This window comes from Vespa crabro, chromosome 3, assembly GCF_910589235.1.
Source record: "Vespa crabro chromosome 3, iyVesCrab1.2, whole genome shotgun sequence".
NCBI lineage: Eukaryota > Metazoa > Arthropoda > Insecta > Hymenoptera > Vespidae > Vespa > Vespa crabro.
The window spans coordinates 1,950,627-1,977,234 of record NC_060957.1 but is presented as its reverse complement, the minus strand read 5'-3'; the positions used below and the strand labels follow the sequence as shown (position 1 = coordinate 1,977,234).

At 33.9% G+C, this 26,608-nt stretch overlaps 1 protein-coding gene across 7 annotated transcripts in view; it reads right to left on the bottom strand.

Moving 5' to 3' along the window:
- Positions 1 to 15,658: 15,658 nt before the first annotated feature.
- LOC124422572 overlaps positions 15,659 to 26,608 on the bottom strand; it is a 33,249-nt gene continuing 22,299 nt past the window's right edge. For 4 of the 7 annotated variants that reach the window (XM_046959222.1, XM_046959218.1, XM_046959219.1 and 1 more), the window contains exons 2-4: positions 19,070 to 19,274; positions 18,828 to 18,977; positions 15,659 to 18,044 (exon numbers count right to left, since the gene is read on the bottom strand). In XM_046959222.1, coding sequence (XP_046815178.1) covers positions 16,064 to 18,044; positions 18,828 to 18,977; positions 19,070 to 19,266 — 2,328 coding nt within the window. In that variant the 5' untranslated portion in view covers positions 19,267 to 19,274 and the 3' untranslated portion in view covers positions 15,659 to 16,063. Of the gene's footprint in view, positions 18,045 to 18,827; positions 18,978 to 19,069; positions 19,275 to 22,282; positions 22,545 to 23,688; positions 24,643 to 26,608 lie in introns of those variants that run through there. The other 3 variants (XM_046959217.1, XM_046959216.1, XM_046959221.1) reach the window with 3 other exon arrangements.

The following is a 26,608-nucleotide window of genomic DNA, read 5'->3' as shown; positions in this document are numbered from 1 at the left end:
CGCAATATAAACCAGGCGTTTGGGGAGAATACTGTGAACGATCGAAAAGTGCAGCATTGGTTTGAAAAATTTCGGTCTAGTGATTTTTCCTTGCAAAATGAACCGCGTGGAAGACCCGAAACGTCTGTGAAAAATAATGCTCTAAAAGCATTGGTGGAAATGGTGAACAATTGGTGAATCCAACTGTTTCTTCAAGGAAACTTGCTGCCAGAATGGAAGTTAATCATACAACAATATTGCGACATTTTTCTGAAATTGGCAAGGTAAAAAAAATGGATAAGTGGATACCGTACGAACTAACCGAGCGAAATAAGCTGGATCGTTTGAATCGTATACTCATCATTGCTAACCCGATTTAATCGAGATCCATTTTTCGATCGGATCATTACTTGTGATGAAAAATGGGTTCTTTACGACAATAGGAAAAGGTGTGCTCGATGGTTTAATAGGGATGAGGCTTGTGCTCATACTCCACGGCCATCACTTCATCCACGGAAAATTTTAATCACAGTTTGATGAAATGTGACTGAAGTAATACACTACTCATTCCTTCGAACTGGAATGACAATTACAGCCGAAAAGTATTGCCAGTACATTGAAAAAATGCATGAAAAATTGAAAATTATACGCCCATCATTTGTTAAACGGCATGGCTCAATACTTCTCCACGACAATGCTCGGCCATATACATCGTAGAAAACAATTGCAAAATTAAATGAATTAAAATATGAAATTTTGCAGAACACACCTTATTCACCGGATCTTTCGCCAACCGACTTTCATTTATTTGAACATTTAGAACTGTTTTTACGGGCTAAACAGTACAAAAATGAAGACAGTCTGAAATATCAGAGTTCATTGATTCTAAAGATCAGAATTTCTTCAAGACAGGCATCTATGCATTAAAATCTCGTTGGGAAAAATGTATGGAAGTAAATGGAGCATATTTTGATTAAATAAACAGCTTTTGGAAAAAGATATGCAGTTTAATATATTCACTTAAGAATCCGACATTTCATTCGCACCAACCTAACAATATAATTACAATTATTTAGCCTAGTATACCTATAAACTTTGTACTTTTTAATCGTACATTTTATTTCATTGAGTTCGATTTGTATTAACTCATCGTCATCTTTTTTCCAAAGATTTTATAGAAAAAAAGAAAAAAAGAAAAACAAAAAAAGATATCTAAATTATTTTTAAATTGCTTTTCATTTATATAATTATATATTTTTTTATCTAATCTATTTTCTTTTTTTATCTAGCATGTACGTAATTAATTAGTATTAATTAATTTTACTTATTAATATTAATTAAATTAGAGAAACTTTGTTTCAGAGAATAAAAAAATGTACGAACATTATTTCGTAAGAATCTCAATGTCGTTTCTCCTCTGACATCTGTCGTCGTCGTTACTTAGCTCTCAGTTTGATCGTAGTAGAGAAAACTCTTCTGAGAATGAAGGATCTTTGCAGCCACCTGAAGATAAAGTAGAACACATATTGTAAAACCCTTTCCTACATTAGATACATACACACGTAATGTATTACATATATTATATGTAATATGTAATAAACTAATACATATATTATAGAAGATAAATTTAACAAATGCACAAACTACGCATATACATTCACAAATGTAAACACACACACGTCATCATACACATACACGCCTCGTGGATACGAAAGATTTTAATTACAAAGAAACAAAAAAAAAATCTCTTCTATGAATATAAATCAACGAACGTTCTTTTTTTTTAATGATTTAATGATTAGATATGTAATTTCGTCAAAGAGGAAATAAATCTTTGATTTGAAAATATCCATGGATAAAAATATCTATGAATAAAATTAAATTTTATATCAAATTAATTTAAATGAAATAAAAAGTTTAATCTTTGAACGTTATACCATCAACAGTTAACTTTGTTATATCTTTTAATGAACATTTCTAAGTTTTGGATTCGTAAAATTATTTAAAGGATCTCTTTAAATAATTTTTCTCTTTAAGTCCTCTTAGAAAGTTTTCGTTTTTATATTTTTTTTTTTTCTTTTCTTTTCATTCGTTTCTTTTTTCTTGTTTTTTTTTTTTTTTTTTTTTTTTTTTTGTTGAAAGTTTCAAACGTTAAGAATATACTGAGAAGTTCTCACGTGGACATTTGTAAAATTGACGAAGAAAATAAGACTTCGTGTAAAATGCATTCGAATTATGTTAATTAAGCACGGAAAACTCGCTGTTTTATAGAACGTTAATTTTCACCAGTCCTTTTGCCGTAAATAATCGAATATGATCCCTTACAAATTTAATTAATATTTATAGAAATACGTGATACATGCGAATGATCCAGGACAGTACAGTCCCTATATCATCTATCTTGAAAATTATTAAAAAATATTACCTCATGTCGATTCAACTGAAATTCTAACACAGGATGCGATACATTTGAAAGTAGAATTTTAATAGAGATTTTTCGAAGGAAAAAGTAATATAAACAATTCTACTTCAATGAAATTGCAATTGCACTATTTATGAACCTGAAATTGACGACTAGGGATAAAAATAAAAAATGATCTATTTAACAACAGTAGAAACTTTACAATACCTGAAACTTTAAATGCATTTTCCTGAAACTAATTAACGTGAAAACTGTTCAATGGATTGTTTTCAAATTTATACATAATGAGCTCAGAAATATTTAGAAATCGTTGATGGTCTCAGGTTTTTTCTTTCTTTTTTTTCTTTTTTTTTTTTTTAATCGATCCTTACCTTTTAATAATTCTTTTTAAAAGTGACAATTTCTCTCATAAATTTCTGATGTTTGTGTTTCGATTGGTCAATTTCTCTCATAAATTTTCCATGTTTAGTTATTTTCTAAGAAAAATCGGTCTTAAAAATCGAAGATCGTTAACGTCTTTGGTGTTAACATGAATAAGCCTTTTCGTTTTTTGATTTCAAATGGATCGTTTCGGCTTCGGAGAGTGTTCATTGAACGTCTTCAAGAAAAATTTATCGTCCACCCGACAGCCATATTTTTCTCGCTTGTCAATATTTTCGAATAATTCTTTTTCTCAATCCTCTCGATAAACGTACCTCCGTATAAAAGAATTTCATTTCGTTTTTAGAAAAAAATTTCGTTTCTGAGAAAATTTTTCGAATTTTTAATTTCCCTTTTTTTTTATCAATTTCTAAATGGACGTAATTCCTTAAAACATTTCCTAACTCGTACACACTTTATAATTACAAATTAAATGATTGTATATTGTTTAATTATTCAACACGTATGCTAATGTTTAATATGAAAAAAAAAAATTTTTAATATGAAAGAAATGTTTAATATGATAAAATGTTTAATATGGAAGAAAAAAAAAAAATGTTTGTTATGAATATCATGTAAGTCACCAATGTCACTTACAAACTTTACAAACATTACAAACTTTATTAAAAATTTCTTAAGATTTCATTCGCGTTATTTAAAATATTAAACGTTATAATATACTTCTTAATAATAATAGTGAAGCAAAGAATTATTATATATTATGATTAATATTAAATAATTATGATTAATATATAATTAATATATTAATGTATAATTACTAATAATATATTAACATATTTTTAGTAATATTATTACAATTAATAGTAAAATAAAAAAAAAGGTAAGTCAAACAATGAATTCTCTCGTATCTTCTATCTAGAAAAATCTAATGAAAGATAAATATTAGATAGATCTAATCTATCGATATATTCATAAAATTCCATTAACAAATTTTTGGATACAGTAAGTTAACTGATATCATTCATTTCGAGTCACAGTTATTTAATAATCAATCTCGCTTATATAAATCAAATACAGATTTATCATCGTTATTATTATTCCAATCGATTCACCCACATACTATTAGTTCATTTCTATTATCGAATGATTTCTAGATCGCATGAATATGCATTCATTCATTCCAACCAACGTTAAAATACGTAGGAATAATTAATTTTATTACATGATAACGATTAATTATACCAAGACATGGATAAGACTTAAGAAGGAAAACGTGAAGGATCTTTTGTTTTCTCGTCTCGAGTTTATACGATCGTTCGTAGGAACATCGAAAGGACATCTCGATCGAGTGACGAAAGGGAATCGAAAAGCGGTTATACGTTTCTTGTATCGAACGTTTCGTTACATCCGGTTCTCTCCTTGTCCAGTGATCTTCTCCTTCGCCTCTGATCATTTCCTTTCTTTTTATTTCTACGTCTCTTTCTCTTTCTCCATCTCTTCTTCACGTTTCACGCTCGTCTTCCACGCTCTCTCTCTCTCTCTCTCTCTTTCTTTCTCTCTCTCTCTCACTCACTTCTCTCTCTCTCCCCCTTTCCCACCCTTCGTCCTCAGGGTTCTTGCTCTCACCCATTCCGATTCAGATTTTTCGTTTTCGTTGCAGCTGTCGACGATGGACAAGAAGCTGGACCAGCTGGTATACGTGCCGTCGAGAATATACGAACACGCTTAAAGTCTATCGAACGCAACGGGAGATGATCTCGTGCTAAAACAACAAGATGAATTTGTTTATATGCGATAAATTTACTCGTTAGTCCCGTTTTTATATTGATGACTGGATCATCGGGCGGATATACTAACTTGAATAGAATTCATTTGATATGATGTAGATATTAGAGAAATAATGTGACAACGTTCATACATAATTATCATAATTGGATCATCATTTCGTATTATCATTTTTAGCAAAAAAGCTTCGCGAAACTTTTTTTAAGACTTTTCTTTATCTTTTCTTGCTTTTTTTTTTCAAACAGATTTTTTTCTCTTTTTCCTTTTTCCTATTTGCAAATATAATTTGTAGATATCTAAGTTCTTAAAATAAAGAATATTAAAAAAATAACTGTTTATCGCAAATCTAAATGCGTGTTTGCCAACTGAATAAATATGATGTTTAATTAACGGACAGAAGAAAATTATTTTAATAATAATTATTTATTGAGTGTGTACTTTTTTTTCATATTTCTGATTAAACGACGAAGCGAAGTAAATTAAAAAAAAAAAATAAAAAATAAAAAATTTTCGATTAACGAGAAACGTATGTATGTAGTTTAATGATTTCTAAACAAAACAAACTTGCTTAACTCGTTACACGCTGGTCATTCATTAATCGTCGTATAGCGTCGAAGACACACGCGTCTCCTCGCAAGAAATTTAAATAACTTCGAACTCGTGTAATGTATTTATAATCGAATCTGTTGATATGAAATTAAAGAAGTTTCAAATTTGTCTAAGCTCACGTGAAACTTTGAATAATTTTATATTCGAGTAGATACATATATTTAGCGAACAATTTGTTCTCGAATAATACATCATATTAGCAAGCATACAGTTTTCAAATTCAGTCGAGTAAATTCGATAGAAAATATAATTAAATATAAAAAAATCTTCGTACTTTCTGTATATTTATTAAAAAAATATAAGAAATTTTCATATCATCTGTGTGAATTCGCTGGAAAAAATATGACAGATCATTGTCGGAAGAGCCTTTTGTCGAAAAATAATTAAAAAAAAAAAAAGAAAAAGAAAAAAAACGAAGAAAAGAAAAAGATAAAAAAAGAATCTTTTTACTTAAAAAACAAATTCGCTGGAAAATAAATAATTTCTCGTATTTGATAACATTTTTCGAAGCATATCTACCTGAGCATTGTCAATGAAAATCCACGAATAGTTTTGTACTTGAGAATTTCGTATTTAACGATCTTTCGTTTTAATAAATTTGGGGGTAAGGGTGGGGGAAATATGATGATCTTTTCGTTCAAGCGTAATATCGAAAAATATGACAAAATTGTGTATCTTTTTAAAGAAATAGGAAGATTAAAAAATCGTCATTATTCGGCTCATCGGCTGAGAAAATAAGAAAAAAATCGTCGTCAATTTATTTCACGGATTGACGAAAGTTAAAAGCTAAAAAGAAAAAGAAAGAGAAAAAAAGAAAATGTCAGATTCGCGAGAGCGGGCGAAAGGTACGGCGCTACGCCTTCGAAGTCGGCCTAATTAATCGAGAAGCTAAAAAGGTTTGATATTATGATAGGTAGGGTGAGTAGGTTGAAGAGTGGAAGGATTGCGATGAAGGGGGGGGGGGAAGGGATGGAAAGGAAAAGAAAGGGAGAGGGAAGAATCCAAGCTTCGTTAGGCCGGATCATTGGATCTCTCCTTTTCTCGCTTGATCGTCAGTCAAGTCGCGCGGCTTACGGAACGGCCATGGATTCCGGTTTTCCATCGGGATTAAAACTCCCGCCGAGAATGATGATTTCCGGTGGCGTCTCTTTCTTGCCTACCTTCGCGAGTATTCCTTCACGAGTGTTCGAACAGCCTCTCTCTTTCTCTCTCTCTCTCTCTCTCTCTCTCTCTATCTCTTTCTTCACAGGTTCGCCTAGAAAACAATCACGTATGCTGTCTGCATTGTGCCTCTTCCAGTTTGTCCTGTGTTCGCGCGCGCGCGCCTTTGCCTGCCTGGTTACCTGCGTTTGCTTTGCTGCGCCTGCCTGCGGGACCGCGCGCGCGCTCGTGCTCTCGAAGAAGAAAGAGAGAAAGAGAGACAAAGAGAACGTCCGATGACTTTTTACCGACCTGCAGCGGCGGAGTTCATTCATGAAGTCGGCGTCTCTTGCCGTGAAACCTCACGAACGATGAACGAATCGTGAGAGAGAAAGAGATAAAGAGAAAAAGAGGTAGGAAAAGAGAAAGAGAAAGAAAGAGAAAAAGAGAGAAAGAGAGAGACCATCGAAGGCAAAGCCAACGAACGAACGAGAATGCGGCTAAGGGTTAATTGCGCGCATTACACAATTGCGAGCTACGTTGTGCATCTCAATTCAAGAAAGACATCGTCTATATTCCACTTTGTTTTATCGTTTTCAATGATAATGGTCAACGTGTAATGATGTAATCGATTAGTAATCATGAAACTGTTGGTTGCATCAAAACTAACGATGTAACAGTAGGTTGATTGATAAATAATAATAATTTTTTTTATTGTAATAAAATCTTTAATTATAAATGACAAGTATCAATCCGATATATGATAACGTACTTTACTTATATTCTTAACGTAATGAAAATTTATTGTGGAAATAGAAAGAATCATTACTTCGAAAAAAAAAAAAGAAAAAAAGAAAAAAGAAAAAAAGAAAACTGCTATTACATTCAAACAATTTCGATTTGAGAAAGTAATATGTATATTATGAACTTTTCTATGCAATTAAAAGTAATTCCTTATATCTTCTCTATCAAAAAAGGAAGTAAAAGAAGTATAAATGAACGGAAATCTGAAGAAAAAATTGACTAGTTCACTAATAAAGTATAGATAGTTAATAATAATTTATAATAATAATGATAATAATAATAATAATATAAAATGATAACGATAATTATGATAATGATAGCGGTAATAGTAGTAGTGTGAACGGTAGATGGAGTAGAACGTAATACTTTCTTTACAGAATCTCGATCGAACGATGATTGCATTACATGTACGGATTAATCAGAAACAGGTTGAACGTCGTATCACATCATAATTTTTTATCAGGTTCAGAACTAATTTTCCAATGTGTACGGTACATGAAACCGTTATCAATACCATTCTCGTAATTCTTTATTAAAGACTAAAATTGTCGAGCATGTATCCAAAAAAGAATATTAATTTTTTATTTCGCTAAAGAGATCGGTGAGTACTCGAACATAGACGTTCATATTTTACATTAATGCAATATAAAAAGAGAACAAAAAAAAAAGAAAAAGAAAAAGATAAAAAAAGTGCATAGAAATTTAAGGATCGCTGTTACGTATTAATTTTTTAATTCCAATAAAAAGCGAGAACAAGAAAAAAGAAAAAAAAAGAAAAAAAAAGGGTAAAAAAATAAGAAGAAAAAGTAAAAGTGACTTGTGCAATTTCATTAATTATTACATTTACTAATTTATCCGTATTTCCTTTAAAAATACTCAATACTTCGTCATACATTTACTAGTTATTCTCGTCCCTTTACAGAAGATCCTTGGCGACAATATATTTTATAATCCAGTCTGGCGTGTTCCGTACAAGCATAAATTAAATACTTGACCGTCACGGCGAACGAACGCGAATCACGTACGTAAATATCTACTGGAGATAAAAGAAGAAAAAGAAAAAAAGAAAAAACAAAAGCAAAAACAAAAATAAAAATACAAATGAAAATAAAAATAAAAATAAAAATAAAAATAAAAATAAAAATAAAAATAAAAGAACGGGATGAAATAAATAAAGAGGAAGAAGGAGGAGGAGGAGGAGGAGGAGGAGGAAGAAGAGGAGAAGAAGAAGAAGAAGAAGAAGAAGAAGGGATGGAGCTCAGGATACCATACCTGTATGCATATAAGAGAACAACACATGCATATTACTCTTCGGTTGAGAAGATGCCGCGACGACGATACCAACGAGACAAATCGAAGTTTTTCACGAACGAACCTGTCCACGGTACTCGAACTCGTCTTCCTTCGTTTTAAACCGGCCATCCATAATCCCTTCTCTATATCTTGCTCTTCGCTCTTCTTGAGACTCACCCATTCGTACGTTACGAAGTACCTACGATAGGCAGACAGAGAGAGTGGGGGATAGTGATCAAGGGGGAGTGGGAGAAGGAGTTAATCGACTTTAACCTCTTAACAGCAACTCGTTATATCCTATACCTCAGGCGTTAAAAAATACCGATAAATCTAAGAGATTAAGAATTATCTATCCTATATGAACATACGGTTTTAGTAATTAAAAATTCATAAGGAAAATCAAATTCTATGGATAAAATATTTTTTTTTTTATCTAAGAGATTTTCTATATTGTTCATGTTTGATATTCTAATGTTACGATCGAGTATAGATCTATATATAATAGAAAATGAAAAATTGATTGGATCGGTAATAATCACTGATGATTTATAGATTGACGTTTTAGAAACGTTAATTCCCAGGACATCTGGGAGGAGCAGGCTCGATGAACGCGTACGATTGCATTTCGCGATGTCAGCGTGCGAGAAGAGGAGGTTCATCGCGATGATCGTCAAAACGTGAGACGGACTCTTTCTTTCAAGGCCAGTTACTTGGAGACCGTATTAGGAAACTTGCGATCGTTCTGCAAAATCAGATGAAGGGAGGATTTTTTTTTCAACTTCACGCCGGCCATTACCATACCAAGAGTGGATTATTTTATACACATATATAACGTGAACAAATACACCCGCGAGGGCGCGCGCGCGCGATCCCCTCCTTTTTTGCCCGCCTTTTTTGCCCGCCCGTATATATAAACTACGAAGTTCTTATCTATATTTGATTTACGTGAAATTCGTAAGAAAAAAAATGGAAAAAAGGAAACATTGTTTTTCCTTTTTCCAAGATCAAAAGTAGCAACGATTATTATGAAATTTTTGCACGCTCGGTGTCTAACGCGTTCCGCATCTCCTTCCCAGGCCTTCTCGTTCGTGGTCGCCAAAATTCTTCTTTTTTTCATTCGAGCTCCGCCGCGAAGCCGTATTAGGAAACCTGCAGTCATTGTGCGCGTCTCGCTTGAACGGCGACGGCGACGGCGACGGCGACGACGGCGACGACGACGACGACGACAACGACGACGACGACAACGACGACGACGGCGACGAAGACAACGAAGACAACAACGAAGACGACGAAGTCGATGAAGACGACGAAGTCAACGAAAACGAAGACGAAGAAGACCAACAACAGTGGCAGAGAGAGAGAGAGAGAGAGAGAGAAAGAGAGAGAAGGAGAGAGGAAGAAAGAGAGAGAAAAAGAAAGAGAGAGATTCAACTTGCAAAAAGTTCTCCAAGACTATAAGGATAATAAGAGAATACGTGTTACGTGCAGGCCCTTGCCACTTTCTATAATTACTACATGGTCTCTCTAATTTATTCCTCGAATATTCTTTCTTCTTTCGTAACATCCTACGACAAGCTTCCTACGGCAATTTTGATTTTGTTTTTAGATTTTCCCTAATATTTAGTTATTAATATCTATTATAATATCTATGATATACAATGAAACATTTTGTTTTTATTGAATATCTAGAGAATATATTTGATAGGTTTATATTTGAACAGTTTTAAATCTGTATATTTTGTGTAAAAAAAAAAAGGAAAAAAAAGAGAAATGAAAATTCTATATAGTAATACGTATATGTATGAGCTAGATATAAGTCCATATAAGCGATAACCATATATTATTTTTTCATTCTTCAATCGTATCTATTATATATATCGTGAAATATTCGTTAATATTAAATATTTAGAGGATATATTTGAAACGCTTATGTTTCAACAGTTTAATATATGTATTTTGTGTAAAAAAAAAAGAGAAAAAAAAAAAAGAGAGAAAAAAACGAGAAATGAATATTCTATATAACAATGTACATATATGTGTGAGCTAGCTATAAGTATTTATTAGCAATAAACATATGTCATCGATTAAGTTCAGATTTAGACAGTTCAGTTAACTATAAATAATAAATTTAAACAGTTCAGTTAACAATGAACGGTTAGCTTGGTAGATATCGAATCAATAACGATACTATTGATAATATACAATCAATTCAACGTCAAAGTACTCAATGGTAAGTATCGATACATATTGACATTTTATATACTTAGTATCAATTTTCTATATAGATACTTCTCGAATCGATATCAAATAAAAATCTTTATACCGAATCAATACTTGATATCTCGTGAAAGTATCGATATCTGTTTGATGTCTCTGCTGATTTATCGATAAACAATCAAACGAAGAAAATCTTTGGAAATTGATGTAAGAGAGTCTAAAAGACAAAAGACAAATAAAAAAAAAATGAACAAAAAAATTGATTGTTTTCAAATTTTCATAGAAGTATCTAACGGGTATCTGTAATTTCATAGAAATATCGAACGATTATCGGTACCATCATAAAAATATCAAACGTGTATCAATACTTTCATAGAAATATCAAAATAGAAAGTATCATTATTAATGATTGAAACAGTATTAATTAAAATATTCAAAGTATCAATCATTAACAGATAGTGTTAGATACGGTATCATAATTTACAAGTTGATATCGATAGTATTAATTTGAGTATCGGATAGATTATTTCAGGTTGATGTATTATCACACATATATATATCCACACACATACACATACACACATATGCTCTTCGTAGCATATACTTTAATATATACTTTACTTTGTATTATATATACTTATTATATCTTTGATCCTCGTATGGCATCCCATTTTCAAAAATATCATACTCTAAGGACAGAATAAACTTTTTATTTTCTATTTATTAGTTTCTAGTTTTTCTTCTCTCATCTATGCGGCTTTTTTCTATTTTATACAAACACAAATTTTTAAAACCAAATTTTTAAAGGATAATGTTTTTTCTCTTTTTTTTTCTTTTTAAATAATCTAACTCGTAGTGTTTGCTATTTTGTTATAATTAATACAAATTTATGATAGCTGTATTTGATCTACGTTCAACGTGTATACTCGTCTATATTATTGAAAGATAATATAATCGATTTCTCTATGTTAATCATTTGAATGGATAACTGAAATAAATGAGATGTACAAAATGTGAATAAGAAGAAAAGAAAGACATGAAGAGAGTATCAAAAAGAAAGATGGAGGATGAGAAAGATGAAAAAGAGGTGGAAAAAAAGTGTTAAGTGAAAAAGAAAGCGAGTAAGTCAACGTTTCCACTTCATTTTTATTAATACGTTTTATTACGTGTAAATTGGTTAGAGTAGCTGTCTTTTTATAGTCAAAGAGGAGACATAAGTGGAAGATTCTTCTCCTTCTTTTCTTCTTCTCCTTCCTCCTTCTATCTTCCTGTCTTTCTCCATTCATGTCTTACTTTCTTCCAACCTACTTCCCTTCTTATTCTCATTTCATTCTTCTTTCTCTTCCTGTTAAATAGAAACTTATCTATAAAAATTTTAAACTTTAATAAAAATTTTTAATAAAAATTATTAATTACTATCATTCAAGACAATTATCTCTCTCTCTCTCTCTCTCTCTCTCTCTCTCTCTCTCTCTCTCTCTCTCCTTCTCTCTCTCTCTCTCTCTCTCTCTCTCTCTCTCTCTCTCTCTCTCTCTCTCTCTCTCTCTCTCTCTCTCTCCTCTCTCTCTCTCTCTCTCTCTCTCTCTCTCTCTCTCTCTCTCTCTCTCTCTCTCTCTCTCTCTCTCTCTCTCTCTCTCTCTCTCTCTCTCTCTCTCTCTCTCTCTCTCTCTCCTCTCTCTCTCTCTCTCCGTCTATATTTGTCCGTCTGTCTATCTCTGTCTTTATTTAATTCCAAATAAAGGCAAGAAAGAGAATTTCAAACTTTTCCATAAGTTGTTCTTAAAAGAAAGCTAACTATATAATAACTTTATCTCAGTACACTTGTATCGATCTCTCTACCAAAAAGGTATCTCCTTCTTTCTCTCTCTCTCTCTCTCTCTCTCTCTCTCTCTCTCTCTCTCTCTCTCTCTCTCTATCTATCTATCTATCTATCTATCTATCTATCGCAGGAAATACCACGTCTCTTTCCCGGATCATGGAACCGACGTTTTCTGCGAAAACATCTGAGAATTACACTGTTGGATCCACAGTGAGTTCGTTCTCTGATCGCCGGACGGGGACCTCTTTCCTCTTGCGCTTTTTCGATATATCGGAGGACGGAGGTAAGGAAACATACATAAGAATACACACGTACATGTAAACACACGTACATATATATATATATATATCACATATGTAGTCGAAGAGTGGCCGGTATGCGCTCGCGTGCTCGCATACCTGAGGTGAATGCGTGTATGCACTTGATGAGAGAGAAAAAGATAGAGAAAGAGAGATAGAGATTGGTTGTCTGTATATGTAAGAAAGAGAAAGAGAGAGAGAAAGAATGAGAGAGAGAGAGAGAGAGAAAGAGAGAGAGAGGGAGAGAGATGGTAAGCCTTCAAGGTTAGCCGGAGAGACGTATGAATGGGCGTATGCATGAATGGGTCGCTATACGCACTCGAGAGAGGCCAACTGGTATGGACGCCAGTCCCGACACGCACCTTGCCGTCTCTCTCTCTCTCTCTCTCACGCTCTTTCGCTCTCTCTCTCTCTCTCTCTCTCTCACGCTCTTTCGCTCTCTCTCTCTCTCTCTCTCTTTCTATCTCTATTTCTATCTTTATCTCTATATATCTCTCTCTTTCTCTATCTCTATCTCTCTCTTATTCTCTGTTCTCCTTTATCTCTATGCGTAAGAGGAGATATTTCCTATATCGTAGTAGTGTATGTTTGTATATTTTTGTGTGTGCGTTTGTGTGTGCATGTATTTTTCCATAGTACATATCCATGTGGAAGTAGTATTTCCTTTACTTACGTAAATGTAAGTAATACTCTTACATCTTTCGAGATAAACGTCGATAGAAACAGCCATCTTTTTCTCTTTTTTTATTTTTTCTTATCTCTTTTTATTTGCATCCTTTTTTTCCTTTTTTCTTTTCTTTTTCTTATTTTTGCATTTTTCTATTCCTTTTTTCTATTCGTTTTCGATCAAAGGGTGTTTATCCATCGTTGAGAAATCTTCGAGGTGATAAGATCAACTTGTTCTCCTTTTTCTATACTGTTTAAAACAGAGAAGAACGGCGAGAGGTGCAGAGAGGGATAGGGGGAAAATAGATACAAATAAAGAGAGAGAGAGAGAGGGAGAGAGAGAAAAAAAAAGAAAATAAAGCAAAAAACCAATAGAGAGAACGACCAATAACAATTTAAAAATCGTTTATTTTCAGCTTGTCTATTTAACCTAGAAGAACCTTCATAACTTTTCTTTATTACGGACGATAAAAGAAGGCTATGTAAAAGAGTAAAAAGAAGAGAATAGAAGGGAAAAAAGATAAACGTCTTTTTTTTGCTAAGACGTGTTTAATATCTGGAAAGAACGGTTTTCTGATAATGATGATTTGTTCTTTTCCATTTTTTTCTTTTCTTTTCTTTCTTCTCCTTCTTCTTTTCTTTTATAAACAATTTCGAAAAAAAACATATACAAGTCGTACGATTCGTTTGATATCTACGTCATAAATTATCATACGGCGTATATATATATATATATATATATATATATATATATATATATATATATATATTTGCACGTCGCACAACATTTGTCTAAATAACGCATCATTAACTTATCGCAATTAACGTTATTCCTATTATTTCTTGTTTTTCACAGATAATCAGGCATGCGTGATATTGTATCGCACATATATAGATTTAATATTATAATGAGCGAACGATAATGTGTTTTATCTAGTGGCTTTTATAGGTGCGTGCGAATGAAGTCGTATAAATATTCATTAAATGATACAATGATAATAATAATAATAATAATTATTATTATTATTATTATTATTATAACTATAGTAATTATAACTATAATAAAATTATAATAATAATTATAATATAATAATAATTTTAATATAATAATATAATAATAATAATAATAATAATAATAATATAATAATAATAATAATATAATAATAATAATAATAATATAATAATAATAATAATAATAAGAATAATAATAAACGATGCGTTTTTTGATTTAACAAGAGTATAAATAGGACTAGATTTCGTTAGACTGCGTTTATCGATTAATACGATATTCGATATATAGTCTTAGAAAAATACGATAAACAAAAATAAGAACATCGCGTATTTATTATCGTTAAAGTCTCACTCTGGGTCGCACTCGGAAGAAAACAACAACAACATCATTATTAGAAAAATGCACTTCCCTTGGGTCTTTGTAAATTAACGTTCGAAAGAAGAAGGAAGATCTCCGTATATTTTCTTTACTTTTTTCCTTTTTCTTATTTCTTGTTTATTCCTTTTTGTCTCTCATTCTTTCTCTATTTACAATAATCCCAACTCCTACAAACGAAAAATTCTTTCGTCTTTCATTTTCTCTGTCACGAAGTTGTCGTCGTTATACAACGACGAAGAGTCTCGAGACACATCATTGTTCTTTGGTTAACACGTTTTTTCTCTAACTCTTTTTATTATTATTTTTCTTTTTTTGTTTCGTTTTTAGTTATATTTTTATTTTTTTTTTTTTTCTTACGTTCGTATCTTGTACGTACCTACGCGCACGCACACACGTACACGCACACACGCACACACGCATACATACATTCCAGTCTCCCATCTTTGGCACAAAGCTGCGATCGACTTTTACATTAATCAGTGTTTTCTGGTTAAACAAATCCAAGAGGGAAAGATGCAAGGAAGAAAAGAAAAAAAAAATAAAAGGTGGGAAAAAAGAAAATTCGTACATCTAATCACGTAACAATCATCGTTACTTTTCACTTTCTCACGAAAGCACGCGTTTTGTCTCGCATAATTAATTTACATCGGCATATTCTTTTATTATGAAAAATAGTTAACCTTTTCGTTCATACGTACGATTAAATTATATACGATATTTCTGAATATTATTTATTTCTGTAATTTATTTCTATATTTTAATATACACAACGACGCGGAGAAAATCATCGAAATTCGTTTTTATACGCATCACAGATAATACAACAAGTTCCCTCATTCCATAGCCTAGATCTCCTCCCTCTTTCTTTCTAATTAATTATACTATTCGTTTATTAAGAAAATTCTCACTTGATCACAAGTCGATGGGTCACGAGCATAAAACGATCGTAAAATTCGTCTCGAGTTTACACGGGCAACGTAAATGCAACAGCGTACAAGTGGAACGGAAGAAGCAAAGAGAAAGAAAGAGAGAGAGAGAGAGAGAGAGAGAGAGAGAGAGAGAGAGAGAGAGAGAAACAAATAGACAAATGGACAGGCAGACAGATAGAAAGAGATAGAGATAGTTATGACTTATCGGTATCATAAAGTTCCACTGCTGCATATTTTCATAGCCGTTCGTATATCGCCGCAAGAAAATAAACTCCATTACGTGTATATGAGAGTTCGAAGGACGAGACACTTTAAGATAGTTCATAACGTTCACGTTAAAGGAAGAGTCCGATGATCATCAACGTACGTAGGCGACGACGCGTCGTGATTCGTATCACGGGGTATGGGAGACGATACGATCCTGGCGTCGGTCTCAACATCACCATCAACGATATCACTCTCCCCGTTGTTAGATAACTCGCGCACATTACCAGGAAGATAGTCCTTCCAACTTCTAAACAAATATCTCGTGAATTTTCTTAACTGACGGAATTTACAATATGTAGCACCTTCCGCGGATTCCAATTGTTGAGTTTGAATAAGAAAACCCTTTTCCTTGAATGTCTGTTCAAGTTTTTCCCTTTGAAGGGATTTCCTGGTCTTTCGTTTGCGACGGCCATCTTCTTGACTGTTAGAACGTGGACAAACTACCGGAGGTTGGACTCTCTCACCAGACGCATTTAAAAACGCACCTGCCGAAGATCCAGATTGACCGGCTTGTTGTTGAAGGGCTTCACGTGGAAAGAACTCGTAACCGCGCATACTTTTATCACCAGTGCCACTGTAGTATCTAAAGTTACCACCTGAATCCACGGAAAGGCTTTTTTTCTCTTGCAAGCTCGGTTTGGCACCACCGGTGAACTTGAATTTACATATGCTCACCTCGGTGGCAGGATTGTTGTTATTCTCCGAAGGCATCGGGGGGATAAAAATTGCCGAACGTTTACGTTTCGTCGGTTGTCCCTGATGTTGAGTAACTGGTGCATTTCTCTTAGGTCTAGGCGATAACGGAGCTGAAACTGGAACTGTTTGGGATTGTTGCGTTGGAGTAGTTGGAGTAGTTGGTGAGACCGAACTCGAACTCTTCGTGTCCATCATCGAGTATATCGATTTCGGGACTATTTTTTGTTCTTTCTGAGAATATTCAATGCCGCGTGGGAAACATTTGTCATTCTGAGCCATCTTTTGATAATAGAGTAATTGCGATTGTAGGGCCATTGGATGTATGAAAACACCAGCGTTTGGAAAATACACGAATCCTGGATTTGGTGTAATCATTGGATCCGTAGATCCGTCGGATCCGTGATTAACGTTGTTGTTGATGTGATTCGTCGAATCTATTAAGCGATTGGAAGAGTTAGAAAAAGTCGTACCCAAACACTCGATGTCTTCCCCGTCACTTGAAGCTTCACTCTTCACCTGTCCGGACTCGTAAACGTTGCCATGCTTCCGAAGCAATCTGATCTTCAACTGATTGAGATCTCTGATGCAGAGATTCAATGGTTCGTCCTGTTCGTTCGTAGTATCCGTCAAGACGAAATTCCGCCTGGTCTCTTGAGTAAGACGTTTTTCTAAAAGACTGCTGATCCTATTCTGAACGTCTGTTCGTTGAAATGGTATCTGAGGTGGTAACTGATCCCGACAATCAGGTTTCTCTTGAGGAGAGAGCCTTTTTTCTTCGTGTCCAGGTGTGCCTGGCAATATAGTACCATAGTTCTTGTAAATCAAATGACAAATATCTGCCTTTTTTGGTTTACGTCCTCTCCGAGGTTTACTATTGTCAAGCGTAATTTCACCCATGTAAGGTAAATCGGAATACTTCATAGGTGGCCTCGTGGTTGTCTGCTGGGACGATTGTTGAGCGTGATTATGATGATGATGATGATGGTGATGATGATGATGATGGGGTACAGTGTAAGCGTGGGAGGAAGTCGAAGTGATCACTGATCGTCTCGATGCCGACGATTGACCGGAATTAAAGTTCATACATTGTTGTGGCATTGTTTGAGGACAGAGTTCTTGTTGCATGGCAGCTATACGTTGCAACCAACCGTGAACATCGGCGATTGGACTAGGCGTAGACGTAGCACTTGTAGGTGCCGGGCTCGGTGCTGTTTGTTCGCTCGTGTGAGTTGGTGAGGATGAATTTAATGCCTCCTGAGCAAGAGATGCCTCGTAATGATCCAAATACTCCGGCGGTAATGCCTGATGATGGAATTTGAGTTTCCATCGTGACTTTCGTCTGCCACGGCTGCAATCAAAAAAAAAAAGGGAAAAGAAAAAAATAACGTAATAAATAAAATAAAGATACCATTTGATTTTCAAACGAAACATTTATTTTAACGAGCGTCTCTTAATCGTGTATCTATTGTTTCTTTTTCTTTGAAATGGGAGAAAAGAAAAATATGAATGTTCTTCGATAATCGAGTCATAAGAAAGGAGAATAGGCTCGCTTCAATAACTACAAAGCCAACATCGTTCCTTCATTAACCTCGTCGTAGTCGATAACTGCATTCCAAACCACACCTCGACGGCAATCTAATACACCGCACTGTAAGACACCTTCCATCGTATGCAGAGGGCATATCTTGACATTTTTCCCTTCCTAGAGCTGCTCCGTGGCACGATCGCTTATATCGCTTGGCGGTATAATGAAATTCAGTAACGGTAATCGACTCGTGGTATTTCAGCGACGCACAGGAACTTCTTTTTTCCATGAGTCTCGCCATAGACTCTATCGACGATGTACTCGAGAACGAACCAGTTTACCCGGCGCTTATCCTTCTTACTAGCTATCTTAAGTACCTGCTCTCTGCAAGTGGCGCAAGCTTTATGTCGTGGACATCGTTAGCAACGTGATACAACGAACGCGAGTTCCCTTCGAGATTCTTTCGATAAAAGCAAGCTAAGAGTTTATAGAGAGGGTCCAACCAACCAACCAACCAACCAACCAACCAAGATGAATATCAAAGTTAACTCCATCCAACTTAGTAGACGTAAGTTCTCGATGAAAATTACAAGCAAATCGATTTACCTGCTTCTATTCCTGTTAATTTGATCTGAAGCACACGTTTGACCGGGAGCATCCTCCAACGTTTGAAGCTGACGATGGTGAACGGATTGCTGATCATTTCCATTTTTACTATCAAGCGACACTTGCACGGAACTCGTGTCCGTTTGCGGACTGTAAAATTCGTTAAGAGAAAAAAAGAAAAATCGATAATTATTAATGAAACGATTAATTTCAACAATATATCCTATCGAACTTGAACTCACCTAAGTGTGCTGGTATCACGACTACGTTCCTCCTCCTCCTGAGGTTCTTGCTTAACGGCCATATGTGCAAGAGGCGCCAATGGACACTTGATTTGCGCTAAATGATGATGATGCAGATGATGCTGCAAATTATTGTCCGTTAGGGCCAAGTCTATGCCAGTTGATTGTGCACGAGGCACGACTTCCTCGGTTTGCATAGTGCCCCCTATTTCAAACAAAAAGAAAAACAAAGGGAACGTGTCCGGTCAGACATTGGCTATGAACTCTATCATAAAATAATAAATGAAAAAATAATAAATAAATAAATAATCATATTTCCTAGCTCATCTCATCTGCTCAAGATGCCGATTCGTAATGCCGACGAAAAGGTCAAACGTGGGACTCCAATCGGTTAATTATTATTACAACTTTGTCTGAAATAGGTATCTTGATATATTCATAAACAGTTTTATTAATGAACGCACATATTTCGATTTAAACGTCGGTCGATAAGTGTCGGCGCTTGGAACCGGCAGGCGTGAGAAATGGAAGAAAACCGAACAAATGCCCACATGCAGATCCTGATTCTGATTTATAAATGCGTTTATGTAGGTTTATCTACCGCGTTTACATGTGTCTATCAATGTGCATATATATATATACGAAAGTGTTACACCATCGATGCCTTGTGTGTGGGTTTTGCGGACGCGTCCAAGGTTTCGGAATCGCATAATAGGGAAACGAAGTCGTCGTTTATGATCCATGACTTGTGGCTGAATCTTTCCAAGTCTTTATCGCAGTTACTATCTTCAGATAATAGGTTACTTACTTAATATTTTATTTTTTCTTTTAAAGGTTTAAAAATTCATGTCTACGATATTAGATAGAACGAATATACATATTTATATTTAATACATGTATCAATATGCAAAATTGTATCTATTAATTCAAACGAATTCTTCTAAAATGTTAAATTGATGTAAGTATTTTATGAAAAAAAAAAAAAGAGAGAATGTTGATATAACTTCTACTTCGGTAATTGTTTTCGTTTCTGTTTTTATTGAATTATGAATGGAATAAAATAGTATTACAAAATTGAATGAAAATACATTCTTCTCTATATTCTTTTTCAAAAAGATATGAATCTGATCTTTCGACAAGTTTGCAATAATTTATATCATAAATCGCTCGTAATATATTTAACTTGTTATCAACGACGTTCCTTCGTTCTTTCCTTTCTAACTTCCTTCTCGTAAAGATTTCTTGTCTCTTGTAAAATCTCAAACGTATAAAAGATATCGTTGATCGAGGTAAAACGAACGGATGTTGTATCCTTATCGTCTATCTCTTACAATATCGCATATTTCGCAGAGTTCTCTTAAAACGACGATACAACAGTTTCCTCGTAAGATAGAACGCCGAGTATTTCCAAGCGTCGATGAAGAAACCGGGCTCGAAGAAGAGGTTCGAAAGACACAGATAGAGAAAGAGAAAGAAAAAGAGAGAAAGAGAGAGAAAGAAAGAGAGAGAGAGAGAGAGAGAGAAAGAGTAAGGGAAAGAGAAAGAGAAAGACGTAGAAGGGAGAAGAAGAAGCGGTATTATACATACTGACTTTACAGCACCGCACAAGATAAAAATATTCATGTACGGAAATAGAACTGGACACACGTACAGCCCACCCAACACCCGCAATTCTTCGACCGTACTTGGCTTTACTCGATCAGGTTTCATTTCTTACGACCGGCAGCGCCTTCGTTGTTGCTGCTATTAACGCTACCAATACCAACGTTACCGAAGTCATGGGACCATTGCACATTCTCAAACTCTCTTGAAGGTAAAATATAAAATTTCTTTTTTTGTTCTCCTATTTTCTTTTCTTTTATTTTTCTTTTCTTTTCTTTGCTTTTTTTTTTTGTTTTTCTTATCTCTCACGAAATTACAGAGAATTTCTCTACTTTCGAAGGACAATACGTACGATTGGTCTTTTTCGTTAGAAGGAGAAAGTGTATATAATAACACGATCGGTGAATGTTTTAAGAGAGAAAGAGTGAGAGCGAGGAAAAAAAGGAGAGAAACAGTGAGAGCGAGAAAGAAAAAAGAGAGAAAGAGAGAAAGAGAGAGACAATAGAACGTAATCGCTAGGCTAGTTCTTCATTGTGTATCACGTGATAACGAAAACATACGAAAGATTACGTAGGTTCTCTGTAAATCGTAAAGCTATTATTATCTATTAAAAGTCGACGATAAGATAGAAAAAAAGAGAGAGAGAGAGAGAGAGAGAGAATTTGAAGATAAAAAAAAAATGCCCACGTTGTGACACTAGCGAATGGATCTAATTGAAAAGGGAAGTACGAATGGGACGTAAAATATCTCGAGAACTGATTTCGATAGTTTCTTTTATGGTAGATTATAAGATAGAAAGAGAGAGAGAGAGAGAGAGAGAGAGAAATAGAGAAGGAAATAGTATTAAAAGAGAAACTATGTTGTAGTTGAGTATGTATAATCGTTATGCATATGATCGAAGCGCGTTCGTACACGCATGATTGCACTCAAGATAAACTTGTAAATTGATATTCCATTTTAATTGAGAAGAAACAACGTGGATGTTTTAGCAGTGAAAGGTTTACAAAAAGACAAAATAAATGAAAAAAAGAAAATTGATAATACGGCTTATCAATTCTATCGTAAATTCTCATTCCTGCTCGGAATTCATGTATTTACAATATTTTATTCCATATATATACGGATTATATATAGAATATATATTTATGTATATATATATATATATATATATATATATATATATATATATCTGTGTGTGTATATATTTTTGATTTATATTATCTTTTTAATGATTGATATACCTAATATTTCATAAAAATTATTAATAAATGTTAAACAAATCATCATCATTCATCCATTAGAATATTCGGGTTAATGACACGGTTAGCATAGAATACGTAAAATAGAATAAATTATTTTTATAAATTGAAGTCGAACGAATATCCTGATTCACATAAGTTCGCTTACTTATTATTGTTGTTCCCTTTACTTAATCATAATCCGTTAAAAGGTATAATAATATAATCATCGCATTGTAGACGTATGTGTTAATATATAATAACGATAGTACGGTAAAGAGAGAGATAAAGAGAAAGAGAGAGAGAGAGAGAGAGAGAGAGAGAGAGAGAGAAAGAGAAAGAGAAAAAGAGAGAGAGAGAGAGACATACTCACACACACATACACATACACATACACATACAAAAGCAAAGGCACACCCGATTCATTGAAGCTCGCTTATAGAATGATGCAGGCGGGCGCGTAACTACAATTTATTTTTTGGCTATTTTTAGAGGGCGGCTGGCGTAGCGCCACTATTTTCGGTTCTCTCTCAAATTTCTCACTCCATATTTGGGATTATGTATGACGGACTTGGTACGGCACACGGTGGTGTATCTTTACGAGCCGGCTACTCTTCGTCGAATACTCTTCTCCTTCTCTCTCTTTATCTCTCTCTCTCTCTCTTTCTTTCCTTCTTTTACTTTTCTTTTTCTTTTTCTTATGAAAGAGAAGATAATAATTTACGACGAGAGTAAGCTCTTAAAATAATAACGTAAAAGATTCGTAAATCAAAAGCAAGAATGAATAGGGAGAGAAAGAGAGAGAGAGAGAGAGAGAGAGAGAGAGAGAGAAAGAAGAGAGAGAGAGAGAAAGAGAAAGGGAGGCAGATACAGACAGGCAAGCAGAGAAATTTTTCATTTCTTTTCTTTCTTTATTTTCATTTCCGACTAAATCGTTCTCAGTGATCATTTTTTTGTTTCTTTTTTTTTCTGTTTAAAAGAGAGAAAGGTAGAAATCTCGAGTATCGAGAAAACGTGAAATCGATACTCGAGGAATGCGTATAAGCTTGTTGATAGATATATACGGGCAACAAGTGGACGATACGAAACGTTTCGTGTCTTAAAGTATACGGAGCACGATGCATGTGTTCCTGTCTCTCTTTCTCTCTCTTTCTCTCTCTCTCTCTCTCCCTCTCTCTCCTCTATTTATCTATTTACCTATCTATCTATCTATCTATCTATCTATCTATCTATCTATCTTTCTCATACAATTGGCAGGAAGACAACTAGGTTAAAAACGGAAAGTCAGCTGTAATACTCAAAAATATGTCAAGGTGACGAGAGAATCTCGAAAGAAATCGACAGGAAGTTTATAAATAATGAAACTTTCTCCAAATTGCGGAAATGATATTATTAAATGTGGAAAAAAAAGAAAAACGCGAGAGAGAGAGAGAGAGAGAGAGAAAAGAAATTCTACTATAATATAATGAAGATTAAATAAAACATGACAATACGAAAGGGTGCTAAGGGTATCGATAACGATTCAATAGATGAAAATTTAAAATCATAATCCATCGTCGATTATTGTGAATACTCATAATCCATTGCACTGATTACGATGAATTATATTCGGATGTAATAAGACATATTTACCAAACAAAATCGATCACGTGGGTAGAATGACAATGAAACGATACGTAATCCTTAATGTTAGTAATATAGTTATGTTATTTATTAACTATAATAATTAACTTAATCGAAATAAAATTAAATCAAAAGATATTTTCGTTTCTAATTTACCTGTAACGGGAAAGTTGCTTTCTGGCAACATGAACGTATCGTCCTTCGTACGAACACTTGTCTCGATTTAAATTATCGTGGTCCTTGAAGATAGGACCTATAATGATTTTGGGGTAAGGTTAGAAAACCTCCCCAAGAGAAAAGAAGAAAAAAGGAAAAGAAGAAGGAAAGAAAAATAATTTCTCCTCTCCTTTATCTATTCTTTCATTCTGTCGTAACAGAAAAAAAAAGAAAATAAAAAGAATAAAAAAATGAAACAATATTAACGATTGATATTAGCCGGTCACTAAATAAACGATATATGAGATAACACTGCGGCTCTTTCGGACCACTTGTTGTCAGTCACCGACAACGACAACGACAACGAAGATAACGACGATGTGAACGTATTCGCGACGAGAATCATCGATGTACAAAGAAAGAGGAACACTGAGCGACCCTCTGTAGGGATGAGACGATCCCCCACCTCCGAGATGAGTCGTGTGGATCAGGGATGAGGAAAGGAAGAAGAAAGGTGATATGAGAACGCGGAGCACGTGTCTTCGATGGATTCACTGCGGGAGATGAGAGGGAAGGAAGGAGAAGAGGACGAAGGAAGAGAGAGAGAGAGAGAAGGAGATAGTAAGTAAGAGAGTAAGACAGTGTTATATGTGTGTGTAAGAGAGGGAGAGAGAGAGAGAGAGAGATAAGAAGGAACGTGTGATGGAAAGAAGAAGCATGGACCGTTTTGAGGCACTTTTGGCACTGTTACTAGTACGACGGGCCAAGCACCAACCCCGAGAAGCGCTTCCATCTCCGTCGCGACGCTCGACGACGCCGAGAGTTGCCCGTTCGAGCGGAGGCGCGGGCGTATATTCTCGATTTGGGCGGATGGAAATCTGAGATTGCTCCATATCGGGCTGTGCTCGGTGGCCACGGACGTACTCTGTAATAGCAGACTTCTCCCTTCTCTCTCTCTCTCTCTCTCTCTCTCTCTCTCTCTCTCTCTCTCTCTCTCTCTCTCTCTCTCTCACTCTCTCTTTCGCATGTGTACACGTTCCTTCGATATTTCTATTTCTCTCGCACGCTCACGAGATCGCATTCGTTCGTCTTTCTTTAACTTTGTTGCTCTCCCTTTCTCTCTCTCTCTCTCTCTCTCTCTCTCTCTCTCTCTATCTCTATCTTTCTTTCTTTTCTCATTTTGTTTCTCTTTCTCTCATTTCTCTTTCTCTCTCATCTCGCTTCATCCTTCAATTTGCCGTTCTCTATGATGCGAACACGGAGGGTATATTTAACCCCGCGAACCACCAACGAGAGAAATCGGGAGACGCGCGCGCAAGCCACTTTTGCTACTTCTTGTTCTTCTTCTTCTTCATACATATATACATACATACATACATACATGCATACATGCATACATAGATACATACATGGATACATACATACATACATACATGCATACATACATGCATACATACATACATACATACATACATACATACATACATACATACATACATGGATACATATATATATACACACACACACATATATATATACTATATATATATATATATATATATATATATATATATATATGTATATGTATACGATATATGCGATATATATATACGAATATATATATATATATATATATATATATATATATATATATATTCGTATTCTTATTCCTTCTATTTCTCCTTCGTCTACGACTTCTCATTCTAACACTTCGTTTTTCTCTCCTACGCTACAACAGCACACACGTCTCGCATTCCCTCGCTCGGGTGCGAATTCTTTAATTTCCGATGTACAATAAGTCGACGGCGACCTTCCTCCCAAGAGTGGAGTCAAACTCCAAGAGTGTTAAATTACACCTTATAAGTACAGCTCGTTAAAACCTACACAGCGCGTGCCTTTCGTATTCGTGTTTGCCGTGTTATGATACTAGGTATCTATAGCTGTATCCTGTTTTGTAATTTTTTTTTTAATAAAAAAATATAAATCATTTCTTTTCCAATTAACGATAAAGAAAGTTATAACGGGAGGGAAGTGAATTTCTTATAAATTTTATATTTCGATCGATCGCTTTAATCTTAAAAAGAATTACACATCATATTTATTGAATGTATTTATATGTAAAATTTTTATATAGATATACAGAAATTCTATCAAAAATATGAAATTTATATATATATATATATATTATTTATATATTTAATATTTAATATTATTTATATTATTTATATTATCTAATACATATATATTATATATATTTAATATATTTAATATATATATATATATATATATATATATATATATATTGTATATATATATATATATATATTATTTGTACGTTTCCATATGAATATGTAGATAATTATAATAGATAAAAGTATCTATTAATATTTAAATGATACGGATGAACATTAATAAATATTATATTTATATATTTGAAAATTGAATTATCATCCGTTATCACGACAATTAATATTACTTTTATTAATACATAATATTACAAGCAAAAGATCCTATTAAATGATCTAATATCTTAATATAATAGTCTAGTCATCCCTAAAGAAAACATCGCACTGTTATTTATCTTATGAAACAGAGATATAGATAGACGTTTCTACTCGTATTAATTATAAACGAAGTATGTATAAAAATAATTTAATGTGTTTTAGAAAATAAAAAAAAAAATATATATATATATACATATAATAAATACACTTTCAATGGATAATTCAAAAGTCAAACGGTCATTGAAGATCAGAATTTAAAAATTTTTCAAAAGCAAAGATCATAAAAGGTAAAGATTATATCGATAATTAATATAATAATCGTGGGCTATCGAAAAGAGCGCAAAGCCATTTGAAAGCCGAGGAAAATATGTACTCTCGAGTATGGCGGCTCTACCGGACAGTTCGTAATCGCCGTT